Source organism: Austrofundulus limnaeus, unplaced genomic scaffold (assembly GCF_001266775.1).
Source record: "Austrofundulus limnaeus strain Quisiro unplaced genomic scaffold, Austrofundulus_limnaeus-1.0 Scaffold3, whole genome shotgun sequence".
Lineage (NCBI taxonomy): Eukaryota > Metazoa > Chordata > Actinopteri > Cyprinodontiformes > Rivulidae > Austrofundulus > Austrofundulus limnaeus.
Window position 1 is genome coordinate 6,925,114 of NW_013952405.1, and position 13,048 is coordinate 6,938,161.

At 40.6% G+C, this 13,048-nt stretch overlaps 4 protein-coding genes across 8 annotated transcripts in view; 3 read left to right on the forward strand and 1 right to left on the reverse strand.

Annotated features, from left to right (window-relative positions):
• Positions 1-59: 59 nt before the first annotated feature.
• On the forward strand, positions 60-2,718 carry dnase1l1l (deoxyribonuclease I-like 1-like). Its single transcript, XM_014020285.1, has 9 exons — positions 60-119; positions 194-353; positions 440-528; positions 593-679; positions 763-884; positions 1,578-1,690; positions 2,149-2,306; positions 2,395-2,491; positions 2,561-2,718. The coding sequence occupies exons 2-9, from the start codon at positions 213-215 to the stop codon at positions 2,639-2,641; spliced, it is 888 nt and encodes a 295-aa protein (XP_013875739.1). The 5' UTR covers positions 60-119; positions 194-212; the 3' UTR covers positions 2,642-2,718.
• Positions 2,719-2,792: 74 nt separating this feature from the next.
• LOC106525873 (uncharacterized) lies at positions 2,793-5,840 on the forward strand. Of its 4 annotated transcripts, none has more exons than XM_014020249.1 (6): positions 2,793-3,212; positions 3,296-4,831; positions 4,914-5,122; positions 5,190-5,435; positions 5,475-5,573; positions 5,665-5,840. In XM_014020249.1, exons 1-6 carry the CDS (start codon positions 3,173-3,175, stop codon positions 5,779-5,781), a joined length of 2,247 nt encoding a protein of 748 aa, XP_013875703.1. In that variant the 5' UTR covers positions 2,793-3,172; the 3' UTR covers positions 5,782-5,840. The 4 variants fall into 4 exon arrangements, with proteins under 4 accessions (XP_013875703.1, XP_013875711.1, XP_013875720.1 ...); XM_014020257.1 differs by having other exon boundaries at positions 5,190-5,357; positions 5,397-5,573; XM_014020266.1 differs by having other exon boundaries at positions 4,914-4,980; positions 5,065-5,122; positions 5,190-5,573.
• Positions 5,841-6,612: 772 nt separating this feature from the next.
• On the forward strand, positions 6,613-9,838 carry emd (emerin). Its single transcript, XM_014020314.1, has 7 exons — positions 6,613-6,878; positions 7,026-7,139; positions 7,815-7,846; positions 8,185-8,210; positions 8,337-8,390; positions 8,492-8,554; positions 8,813-9,838. The coding sequence occupies exons 1-7, from the start codon at positions 6,797-6,799 to the stop codon at positions 9,021-9,023; spliced, it is 582 nt and encodes a 193-aa protein (XP_013875768.1). The 5' UTR covers positions 6,613-6,796; the 3' UTR covers positions 9,024-9,838.
• The window catches only part of si:ch211-150o23.3 (uncharacterized), a 5,607-nt gene continuing 2,298 nt past the window's right edge, over positions 9,740-13,048 (reverse strand). For both annotated transcript variants that reach the window (XM_014020294.1, XM_014020301.1), the window contains 5 exons: positions 12,351-12,659; positions 11,930-12,244; positions 11,708-11,857; positions 11,544-11,616; positions 9,740-11,308 (listed from right to left, as the gene is read on the reverse strand). In XM_014020294.1, the coding sequence (XP_013875748.1) occupies positions 11,573-11,616; positions 11,708-11,857; positions 11,930-12,244; positions 12,351-12,659 (818 nt within the window). In that variant the 3' untranslated portion in view covers positions 9,740-11,308; positions 11,544-11,572. The remainder of the gene's footprint in view (positions 11,309-11,543; positions 11,617-11,707; positions 11,858-11,929; positions 12,245-12,350; positions 12,660-13,048) is intronic.

The window sequence follows — 13,048 nt, forward strand, 5'->3', positions numbered from 1 at the left end:
CACACACACACACACAGTCTTTTCACAATTTACCTGGACGTTCTCTAAACACACCCCGGCTCAGTGAAGAGATGGAGCTCCTCTGGCCTGAGGTCAGTCGTCTCTCTGAAGGGAAGCAGGTGCGCAGAAGGTTTCTGAAAATAACTTTGACATTTAGGATTTTTTTTGTTCAAACGGCCTGTTTTACTTACAGGGAAACGCACGTCTCCAAGATGAGGACGGCGCGGCTGCTGTTGGTTGTGGGGTTGTGTTTGCTGAGTCTCACATCTTCCCTGAAAATCTGTGCTTTTAATGTACAGAGTTTTGGGGAATCAAAGGCAAACAACAAGAGAGTGATGGGTATTTTACTGAAGGTACTTTGTTGTGCGAGTTTGTAGCCACACACAGACACAACTGAACACTTGATGGATTTACTCATTCCTTTTTGCTTGTTCCCAAGATTCTCTCTCGGTGTGACTTGTGTCTCATTCAGGAGGTCAGAGACTCTAAAGGAGAGGTCATTCAAGCTTTGGTCAAAGATCTGAACAGGTACAAACTTTAATTAGTTAGAAGATCTGGTTTGGTTAAACTTTAACACTGTTTGTTTCTGCAGATTYGACAAATCCAACTCCTATTCATWTCTACAAAGTGAAAGGTTGGGTAGGAAGAGCTACAAAGAGCAATACGTCTATATATACAGGTATATACAATGACATCAGTCATAACTTTACTTTTAAAGGAGAATACATCTTCTCAAGGCCTCTCCTCTCTGATCTTCTGCAGGAGCAACAAGCTGAAGGTCAAGGAGCTTTATCAGTATCCGAAACTGAAGGGAGACGAGATAAATGAAACAGATGTTTTCTCCAGGGAGCCTTTTGTCGTCCGMTTTCACTCCGCAACCACACGTAATACGTCCCAGAAATACTCAACTGTCTTCAGGTTGTGAGAGAAAAGAGCTGAGATGTTCCTGTGGCAGAGTTAAACTTTGTGTTCATCATAAAAGTAACCAAACATGACAGGACTGACATGTCCTGATGGATCTTAATGATTCCAGGCAGAAAAATCTAAAAAAGAAGGTTGAGTTAGGTCCTCTGGATTCTTCCAGAGAACCTAATTTTCAGAAAATCTTCAGAAAAACAGAAAAAAAAATGAAATTAAAACTAAATAACTTAGTGAGGACTGGTTAAAGAAAATTAYGGGGTTTTGCCTCTAATTCATCTTTTGTCTTCAAACTCTCCTGCGTGTTTCAGCTCCAAAATTCAAAAGAAGGAAATTAACCTCAACAGCTTGTAACCATGTTCTCCAGAAGATATTTCAATAAAATTTGTTGAAAGCAGGTGTGTTGAAGAAGAGAAACATCTTGAACGTGCACGTTTGCTCCAAGGAGCAGAACTGTTGAAGCCTTTTCTGAAACTATGACTTATGCTAAATAAAACCATAAAATGTAAAGTGCTTTGGAGYCCTTGGACTTAATAAAGCACTATATRAGTTCAGGCCATTTACCATAAAGCACGTTTGAAACCAAAGTTAAAACATGAATCAAATGAAAAGGCAGATTAAGGAAAGCTGAGTGTCCTTAAACGTGTGTTCGTTTTCAGGGCTGAAGGATTTTGTTCTTATCGGGCAGCACACTTCTCCCAAATCTGCCATGGAAGAGATGGATGAACTGTTTACTGTCGTCAAAAGGATTTCCAAGAAGTGGAGGACTGATGTAGGTTAAAGCACATCAAATGCTGCTTCACTTCACTTCCCTGTTTATATAAACTTAGCAGAAGTCTTAGACCGTTGGAAAACCTGTTAYGTTTATTTTTAAATGGTGCCACAYTTGGAAGGAACATGCATTTGTGGGATAAATAGCAGAGCTCAGTAGGTACGTAAAAGATTTGCCAGAGCTTCTYTGCCAAACAGCTTATTCTGTTGTTGACTCTTGTTTTGAGTGTCTGGTACCAACCAGTGGTACTGACCATATCTCCACAGTCTTAAACCAAACTCTGTCCTCCAACAGGACAACTTGTCCCCAGAGAGCGTGGTGTATCAGGCTACATCCAGAATCAAACACAAATTTTCTTACTTTTTGTGCCCAGTACTGTATATTCCAAACCTCCTTGTTTTTTTTTCTCTTCCACATGTGTTTCTGTCTGTTTGTTCACTTCTTTTCGACCACAAAAGAACGTGATGATCTTAGGAGACCTAAACGCCGGCTGCGGCTATGTCACCGTCAAAGGTTGGAAGAGCGTACGTTTGAGGAGCGACCCCAAGTTTTCTTGGCTTATTGGAGACGAGCAGGACACCACAGTGAGGGAGAAGACCCACTGCGCCTATGACAGGTCGAACCGAACGACACATCTGTGTTTTTGTTGTTCAATATTCAGTAGATGTTTGATTTCTGAAAGGACCTGGTCATCTCCTCAACAGGATCATCATGTACGGACAGGAGATTCTGTCCAACGTGGTGCCAGGTTCAGCCAAACCCTTTAACTTTAAAGAGACTTTCCACCTGACAGAGGCAGAGGTAAACCGTCACAAAGAGGTTACTAAACAGATATGGAACAATAATCTGATTTATTTGATTTCACTTCAGGCTCTCGAGGTGAGCGACCATTTTCCTGTCGAAGTCGACCTGAAGCCCAGCCGTCGCTACCTCTTCCGCCACGAGCTGTAGATCGGGCCAGATGACAATCAGCAGCTCTTTWATTTAATTTAACTTGATTTTAATAAATTAAAATTACCATAACTATATTTTTCTGACATTTTTTGGTTCTTTTAAAATTGAACTTCTCTTCACACAAACACTGTTTGAGAGTGAGGGAGACGTGCCGGAGTTCATATTGTGCTTCTGAAACCAAACCCACATCAAAGCTGACATCATTGCTTCAGCTCATGAAGGTGCCTATACGTGCAGCAACTGAAAACACAAAATATCTGCTTGAGGATTTTATTTTGACGAAGAAACCAACACAAAGGTTTGCCTTGGATTGTCGTCTTTTATGGTAAGTTCATATTTAATACTTCATTTTTGTCTTTGAAGCAAATATTTTAACTCCGTTGTGTAAATTTCTACTCAATCTATTCGACAGGAAACCACCTGCAGCAGATGAGAGTTACTTCAAGCTCTCTCTCTTTTTATTTTGAGAGAATAGATTAACTTGAAAACAATATCCTAATTTAAATTTCGCCTTGTCTAACTGTAAAAATGGACGGTTTTGCTGATCTCCTCACAGATGCTTTCGCAGGTAAGAAAGCCGTATTGTGATTTGTTTCAGCTTTGTTGCTTTATCAAATAACAAATAACTCCCAGGTGACTTTGTTCTTACAGAGTCTTCTGTTCCATCTTTTACCGATGGAGATTTGGATTTCGAGAGTCTGGGTTTTGAGGAGAAGGGTGAGGAAGACAAAGCAAAGGATTCAACAACAAAGACAGACGAGGCTCTGCTTCAGGAAGTAACAGATGAGGGTGAAGCTCTGCTGGGCAAGGCGACCACAGACGCTCTGCTCTCGGCTGAAGACGAAGAGTCGACGGGGGATGAAGACGACGAGGAGGAGTTTGAGAGAGAAGAGTCGGAGGAGAGTTACAAAAGCTCTGAGGAGGAAAGGTCCTCCTTTGGAGAAGACGTGGAGAATGAAAGAGCAGCAGGGGTTTCACTGATGTCAGTCTGCTGTGGTGACGACCCCTGCGACGCCCAAATCGAGGACGGGATATTTGCTGAGGGACAACCAGTGCCCTCAGATAGTCCTAAAGATAGTAACAAGGTGCAAGGTGAAGATGAGAGTGACGAGAAGGCGTCCTGTATCAGAGGAATCCCTGAATGTGGAGATGAAACGGTAATGATGGAAGAGGCTGAAGGGAGCAAAGGAGAAGATTTGTCTGATTCTGACCATGAAGACATGACAGCTGAACAAGAAGAAATCGTCCCCACCCAAGAGACCGAAAACCCTTACAAGATCAGTCCCATGGTGGAAGATGGTTTGGAGTTTCCGTGCTTATCTTTGCAGCACCTGCAGGATCTCGTCACTGAAGTTGACGGTGAGGAACAGGTCCTAAAAATGACAGACTTCACCGGAGATGAGCACCAAGAGGCAGGCGAAACTATCGCAGATTATCCATCCGACTTTTCCTCCGGCGAGTTCACGAGAGCCGAGCTGAACGCCTCGCCTCTTCTTCCCGAGCAGGAGCCCGGAGCTGTGACAGAAACGACGTGGATCAGCRGCATCGAGGAGCCCGGATACGAGAAGGATGACGGCTTTCTGTACAGCACGGACCTGGAGATGAATGCTGACCAGATCACAAGCCTGGGTGGAGCAGCTGGAGAAGAACGTGAGCACGAGTCGGCCGCGATGGATGAGAACAACTCCTACAGCTCCGACGACGACGAGGAGCTGCTGAGAAGAACCAAGAATCAGCTCATGAGTGTCCGAGACGTGGAGAACAACACGAAACTGGAGGATGTTCAGCTTCGTGAGTTTTCCAGGTGGAGCAGCTTTGATGATACCATAAAGGACAGAGAAGATCCAGCAGATTTCATCAGGTCATGTTTTGACACAGTCAACACCAACACCCACCTGTCTGAGCACCTGTTAACCACAGAGGACACGGACGAGACAGAGGACTCCTCGTCAGATGAGAATCAGCGTCCTGCTGAAGACAAGTACTGCTACTCTGTGGCGCAAAAAGTGACGACGAGTCCTTCGAATCAGGGATCCATAGACGACAGCTTCTTCTTCCACACAGATTCCTCTGAGGTCACCGAGCAGCTGGTCGATGACGAAGAGGAAGAGAAAAGAAATGCAGAACAGATGCAGGAGAGAATTGAGGCTTTCAAGAGGTTTTACGACAACGAGGACGGRAGAGAGGGTAAGTGTTTCAGACAGRCTTGAAGCAGCAGAAAGACATCAGTGGGATTGTTCATCACTTTCCTAAATGTTCATGTTTTCAGAAAGACAGGTAAAAGTTCAGTTCTGTGAGGACTTGTTGTCTCAAGTCAATTACTACGACACTGACAGGTTGGTAAAAATCACATCAGCTAAAACTTTTTGTTTGAGGAATCAAACCAGACAAAATCGGCTGATGGTTTTGTCTTCTCTCAGCAGTGACAGAGATTCATCCAGCAGCTCCACAGACACTGAGGAGGACCTGAGCTCTGATGTAAGAAAAACCACCATGTTTAAACAAACATGGCATGATGAATACTGTCTCGTGTCTTTGTGCCCAGGAGCTGAGAGAACCTGAAGACCTGCTGAGGAAGCATGACGACCTGCTGAGGGAGCCTGAAGACCTGCTGAGGAAGCATGACGACCTGCTGAGGGAGCCTGAAGACCTGCTGAGGAAGCATGACGACCTGCTGAGGGAGCCTGAAGACCCTCTGAGGGAACCTGAAGACATGGCAGAACCTGAAGACCCTCTGAGGGAGTTTGAAGACATGGCAGAACCTGAAGACCCTCTGAGGGAGTTTGAAGACATGGCAGAACCTGAAGACCCTCTGAGGGAGTTTGAAGACACCCCAGAAACAACCCCCGTGTGTGATCCCCCAAACCCCGAGCAGCCACAGAGGATGTCAGAAGTTAGAGACATACAAAGCTGCACAAAAACTCGCAAGGTAAACACAGTTTTTAGCTTCTGCCGAATCAACTCCTCTCCATGTTTTTTTTTTCTTCTTTAAGTTGAAGGTCTTGTGTTTGTTCTCACAGGGTGTCAGGAAGCTGAAGCTGATGTTTCATTTGGGTGTTGTGACAATGACGGGACTCCTGATGTTCTGGCTGATCACAGACCAACCCGACTGGCTGAAGGATGTTTTCTTTGTTTAAGGCTGTGTGTATTTTGATCTTTTTTTCAATGAAAACAAAAACATAAAATAAAGTACTGTTCTGTAAAAAAAAAAAAGTAAAATAAAGAAATACAGATTCCAGCTTGAGTTGCTTTTGTTTAAACTGATGTTGGCAGTTTTTGCTTTACAATTTTTCTAAGAAAGACAGTGCTGTAAAAGAAACTTGCCAACAGTTTGTTTTGACCAAGTTAGACTAAAAACACTTTAAAAAAATAATTTCAATAGTAACCCAATTTCTTAGAGTCATTTTTGTGACAGCTCATGTTGATTAGATGAGGTGGTCGTCTTGAACTGGAGTGGTATTCAGTTGAAAATGTTCCCTCAGTGATTACTTTTTGGATATTTCCTTAAAACCTGCCCAGTGGTTCATGAGATATTTTGCTAACAGAATAAACAGGATGTACACAAACACAGTTTGACCCACTTTAAGCTAAATATTGCAGAATGTGTTGTAGTCAGAACATATCCTGTGGATGACTGTCAGCCACTAAAGTTTAGCTCAGTGTTTGGCTGAGTTTGAAGCTATTGTTTGTTTCCATATTTTATTAATGTTTCTTTATTTGACTTTGGAAGCCATCTTGAACTGGGTATCCATCCAATGCTATTTTTTTAAAGCGTGGATCAAATCTATCATGAGATATTTTGTGATCACGACAGAAAACACTCGCTCATCATCCTTTCCTGTAGATGGCGCTGCTCCGTCACCATGAAGGAAAACAGAAAACACTTCCGACAAAAAAATTAAAGGAAGTGACGTAAAGCGAGAGCTCATTTTGAAAACGTACGCTCGGTTGTAAATTTTAGATCAACAAACGAGGGCGGGGTTAGAACGCTCCACGTTAACCGCTCCAGTTGTTCGACTTTAACCGCTGCCACCCGCGCGAGGAAACGAACTCTCTCCGGTAGTGGGAGTCGATTCAGGTTTTATTTTTTTATATCAACCGAAACGAAAGCTTAACCATWAAATAAACGCGTTCAAACCGCGCWAAAATAAAATGGCTTCGTTGAGTAACGCGTCCGCGGAGGAAATCAGCAAGATGCTGGATGAATATGGAATAAARCACGGACCTGTGGTCGGTGAGTGGTTCAGACACAACAACGGCTCAACCGTCGGGCTACTTAACTTTAAGGCCTCCTGCTCCGTGTGAAGTTCAACATGACATATTTTAGTTAAAGTCGTGGGTATGCTGTTAATCATGTTTTAATATGTTTTGTTTTAACCAGAGAGTACCAGACATCTTTATGAGAAAAAGCTRAAGGAAGCCATGGCAAAAGGAAAAAAGGCTCCAYCAYCATCATCATCATCATCATCTGATAAAACATACTACAGAGAGGAGGGTAAGTTCTTTCATTCACTTTATCACTGAAAGCTCAGCTTTAAAAGGTAAAAAAATAAGTCAGAACTTATTGCACAGTGTATAAATATATATCCAAGAAAGTGTAAACAAATTCAAGTTTGTGTGTAACATTTCACATTGCTGATACAGTAAGATTTAACTTTAAAACAAACTGTGCAGCACTGATTTAAGTTCATCACAATGTTTTATTTAAGTGAGTTTGATCCAGATTAGTTCCACATTGGAAAGTCAACAGTAAAACTGAAAGCAGTATGTAATATATGATTCTGTTGACTTAAACATTTTTTAATAATTCWGTTTTTTAGGCTAATAAATAAAGTTCTGAACAGCTAAAGCTGCTGTGAAAATGCATAAAGAAAAGGAAAATTGCCTAAATTAATATGAAGYTTACTTTTAATAGTTCACATGCAAACCATTAACTATATTCCATAAAATACCAAATTATTTATTTAAGTGTTTCTGTATTTTATACACTGTTTATTTATATGTGACATGAAAGAAAGTAAATCRGTGATCAAATAATTTAGTTTCCAGATGTTAAAATATTTTTTGTAGCAATTACTGCGTGCCAGAAACTCGTGCGTTATAAATTTATATCAATTAAAAAACATTTGCAGTACGTTTTTAATGTGATGTATGTTTTTTTTAAACACAGAAGAAGAAGTCACGTATGTTTACAGAACACCGGTAAGCCTCTCTTTCCATRCCTAAATCAGACAATACTTTTTTAAAATGTGGATCTTTTATTTAAAATTGCTGAAGAGATGGAGACAATATTAAGAATAAAATTTAATTTAAATGAAAAAAAATTCTTGTTCATTTAATAGCCTTTTGTTTTCATTGCATGTTCAAAATTTAAATTATTGTCTGAATTACTGGGACCTGATACTTATTAATGTTTAAACTATTAGAAAATGATCTTGTCCATCAGCTGCAGGTGCATTACTCACAGAACATACAGGGTCTCTGTTTGCATCAACTTTGTAATGAAATGTTATTTTTCATCGCTCCTTCCAACTTTTCAGATCAGAAACGAAAGCCCTGGAGACAGGTCAGTTCACTTACAGATTTAACAGAATCTGCTTCTCTGTTTGCATTCCTAATCTGGATTTATGTTGCCTCGTGAAGTTAGCAAAACCGAAACAATCTGAAATAACTTTGGTCTGTTCCCAACTAGAGCGGCTTATATGAGATCAAGACCAGAAAACAATGAGAGGGAATATGGACACGAGTGAGTTTATTTTTTACAAACGTGTTTTGCTCTTGCAGTTTGGTGATAATTCTAAATTTAATAAAAAAATAAATGYACCTACTATTTGTTTTTTTCCACAGGACGTCCTACTCAGGCTACTCACAGTCGAGGCCTGAATACAGAGGGAAAGATTTTGCTGAGCAGTAAGTGTTTCTGAGCTCTAATGCAAATTGTTTAATTATTCTATTTTTATTCAATTGTTCTAAATAATTCTGCATCAGAAATTGGCAGTGAGATTTTAACCTCACTTGTTGTAGTTTTATTATTTTTTTCTGTCAAATGCACGTAAACTCACTACCAATATAGCTGTCTAACTTATCGTTGCACCAAACATTCAAATGGGAAAAAAAAGGTCCCGTTTCAGCTGTTTTCTGAAACACGACTCCTCCGATGTTTTCCAGGCCCTACATGTACGACACTCCGTCCACGTTCAGCAACTCCTCTCTGAAAGCGACGCCTGTGAAGTCGAGTCAAGCAGCTCAGAAGGCACAGAAGTCGACCCGCCTCATCCCTCTGTGGGTACAGTTTTTCTTCTTCCTCGCCGTGGCGTTCTTCCTCTACTTGGTTTTCTCCAACATGGAGACAAATGAATCCATCCAAGGACTGGAGTGAATGTGTTTTTCTGGAACTGACATTGGGGGGTGGGGGTCTTMTATATTATTCTGCATTTAAAATTGGGGGATGTACTGTAGTTATTTTAAACCTTGCTTAAATTGTGGTTTATGCTAGATATAAATACATAAGTGTGTGTTTCTAGCACACTTTGCTTGCTTATACCCTCCTACATGTCAGCTTTTAAATTTTTTTTTCTCTGAGGTTCATTAAAGCACCGTGTCAAATGGAAAAAATTAGTGAAAACACTAAATCTTTATAAGAGGATCGCAGTGCTCTGTCCTTCCAGATAGTTGCAGTGTGGTTCCTTCACTGCTCTGATTACCTGTTTTGGGAGTCAGATTGTTGCATAATGCTCTTATATAATAAAGCAAATAAAAGCACTGCACTGTTTTGTACCAAAAACCATTGTATTTTATTGGAAGCTTCCAAAGTTGAACAAATCCTTCTGAATCCTCTCCTTCCTTAAACTCTGCAGTGTTATTTTAAAGTCAGTATAAAGTGTTATAATGTAATTCAGTCCTGATGCTTTATTTTACTTATTCATGTTACGTTTGAGCTCAGGTTGGCCAGATTTTTAATTCAAGTGCCTTTGTGTTTAATTAGCTTTATTAGTTGTGTAACTATGGTTTATTGGTTAATATACACAAGTGAGAGGGCTGTCGAGTAAAGTTACAAAATTACAACACAATATGTTAAGTATCAGAGATGCCACATTTTTTTTTGTACTGCATAATCCATATATATTCCAGGTTTGTTTGTAATGTGTTTTGTATTTTGGTTTCGCAATATAATAAAGAGCTTATATATGTAAACATTTCAAAATTCAAGTCATTTATTCAGGAACAAAAATATTTTACGTTAAATAAAAAAAAGGTACAAAAATAGTTGGACCATGTTTTAAAAAAAAAAAACAAACAAACCAAGATCTGTTCTGGAGTTTGACGTTGTAAAATTAAACACCCCTCAGTAACCTCTTGAACGTCAAACTAACAGCTTGCACACAAAATGTGTTGGACATTTAACGTTTTAACGAACTACAACTTCTATTTACAGACATAAGTGCATTAATGAAAGATGCATAGTAGTGTTAGTCTTTAAATATAAACAAAACATACTTTAAGGATCGTTGTTCTGTAGGCAAGTGCATAAATATGTAGTAGAGTCCAGTGTTGATGTGAAACAAAACGTTTAGATCTAAACCAGGGTTCATGCAGGTTTCAATAAGTTAAATTTAAGACCTTTTMAGACCATTATGACTGACATTTAAGACCAAACCGATGCATTAATAAAAACATTCAAATGGTCCCAGAAATTTTAACATTCAAACCTTTTATTGCCATCAGTTTAGCTATTTACTTTTAATAAAAGAACACTAAATTATTTTAATAAAACAGTCATATCTATGAGACCTTCATATCGACTGCTGTGGAACACTTCCATCAGAGTGTAACAATCACTGATATCAGGTCGAGTCTCATTGAAATCACACTTTCCCATGTTTAAACCACAAGCAGTGGACATGACTGAACTTCTTTGTTTTTTGGATGGGCGAACAAGCTGCCGAATGTGGGGGGGCTGTAGTGGCAAAGAGGTTAAAAACATGGAAATAAACTGTGCTTTTTTTCCCTTGCAGTTATGGCAGGATTTATAGTTTAACCACAGACTGAGATCAGTAGCAAACTTCGCCCTTCATGAAGACAGAGCTTTACTCTATTTATGCAGCCAACGCTTCTCGGGAATGATTGAAAGTAAAAAAAATGAAGACCTGACTAAATTAAATTTAAGACTTTGAATGAAAATTTTAAGACTTTTTAGGCCTAAAATTTTGATTTTCAAATTTTAGACTTAAGACCCTGCATGAACCTTGTAAACACAGATCTGATGAACTCAGGTCACAGTTTCCCCAGTTTTAGTTTTAGTACCAGTTTCGTCTCTGTATATATGACACGGTGGCAGGTCTGAGCAGATCTTTAAACTTAACTATAAAATAAAAAATGTTCAACTTTCTGTTGGTCCACTAAAGCTTACTTTACATCTTTTTATTAATACAGCGACGAATGACGATCGTGTTTGTTGTTTTCCAGCAATAAAAATGTCCTAGATCAAAATGAAAAACAGTAGAGAACGTCACAGACGCTGTGTGTCCTTCAAAGTGCTGAGTAAAGTCTGCGCCTCAGCCAGGTTGAAGATGATGAACAAAGTACTTTAGTTCGGTTTTACATTTCTCCCTCTCTGGATGTACTTGACACAGTTTGAGCCCTCTTGACTGTCRACACGGGATTCTGTGAAAGAGAGAGAAACAATATTCTAATGTGACACTGCTGCACARGTAAAACAATGTAAATGCATTACAAAAAAAAATGCACAAAAAGGTTCAAAGCCAAGCTGGGAGACTAACTCTATAATCAGACTCCTCCTTGGTGACTGAGTCCAGCTAAGAGCTCTAATTAGTCAACTTTTTTTAGCTTAAAATTGTTGGTGAAGACATCAGTCTAAAATAAAATGTTTTGATCTCACCTTTCAGTATCTGTTGCCTGTAGGTCCCATCAGAGCTTGTTAACTGATAAGGCGACATAAGTGTTGTCCACACCTGGAACAGAAAGCATGCACTACCCTGAGTACACCTTCAAAAAAAAAAGTAAAAACCTCTTGAAGGCTCATGACGGGACAAAGAAACTTACAGGTTCGTGTCTCCCGCTCCAGCTCAGAGGGTTTCTTCTCCTTGTTGCAGACCACCTTGGCCACAGTTAAAATAATGATGATGGCGACGACGAATGTCACTCCAGACACAAGCCAGCTGATCACCATGGGACTCAGGATTGGGTCAGAATCTGAAAATGGAGGGAGTCGKTTGAGTGTGACTCAAAAGTTAATCWCTGAACATACAGTCAATACAACCTCACCTCTGACGGCTATAGGCAGGGGCTGGCTTTCTCTGGAGACGAACGTACGTCCGCCCAGCTGCACCCGATACATGCAGTAATAGTATCCCTCGTTGGCGCTCTGGGCATCGGAGAAGGTGAAGGTGACAGAGTGGGAGAGCGCGGGCAGCGACTGGCGCACCGTGCCGTTGGAGCGGACGAGACGGAGCTGGAAGGAGCCGCCAGGATACTGCTGCAGGGTCGAGCACGTRATGTTAAAGCCCTGCCCTTTGAAGACAGAGCCGACAGGGGCCTCTGGGGACGTGTTGTACCAGAGCTGGGGGGTCAAGAGGTCCACTGCCATTYGAGGTTGTGCATAAAAAGATGGAGAGACAGACGTAATGAAAATGCTCCTGCTAACCAACATTCCAAATACAAACTAGAAACACTGGTGATGACTCACCCACTGTGATATTAATGGTATTACTGGGCGGAGAGTGGATCCGCTGAGGGGGGAACCCACCCGTGACGCTGTACTGACAGCTGTAGCTGCCCTGGTAAAACGTCTCCACGTCAGACAGGGTGAGGTCCACTCCCAGCTGAGTCGGGTCAGCTCTCTGTGTGACGAGGGGCGTGGCAATTCCATGCTTGTACAGGTGGACGTTGCTGATGCGGTTCAGCTGCATGATGCTGCAGTAAAAATGAACGGACTCCCCAGAAGAGAAAACGGACTGAGGGGACAGCAGCGCGAGTCGGGGTTCAAACAGAGTCCCTGAGAGGAAAAGAYGGGTCAATCACAACTTTGAACACATTGTAGCTGCGGCTTATGAAACTCACAAACATTGAATATTCTTAGTTTTACTAAAAGTACTATAAGTAATACTTGTATGTACAAGAGGTGTGGTGATATGTTTTTAAGGAAATTTTTTAAAGACTGACATGAAATGATGACTTTCTGGACTATTTTATTAAGGGGTATATGTATTTTCTGGGCACATAGTACCACTCTATACCACAATCAAGCAGCTGTTACAGCATTTTCATAGCAACTAAAAGAATGTATTAAAAATCAATGTAACTTTGCATCAACTACAGGTCCTTCTCAAAAAATTAGCATATTGTGATAAAGTTCATTATTTTCTGTAATGTACTGATAAACAT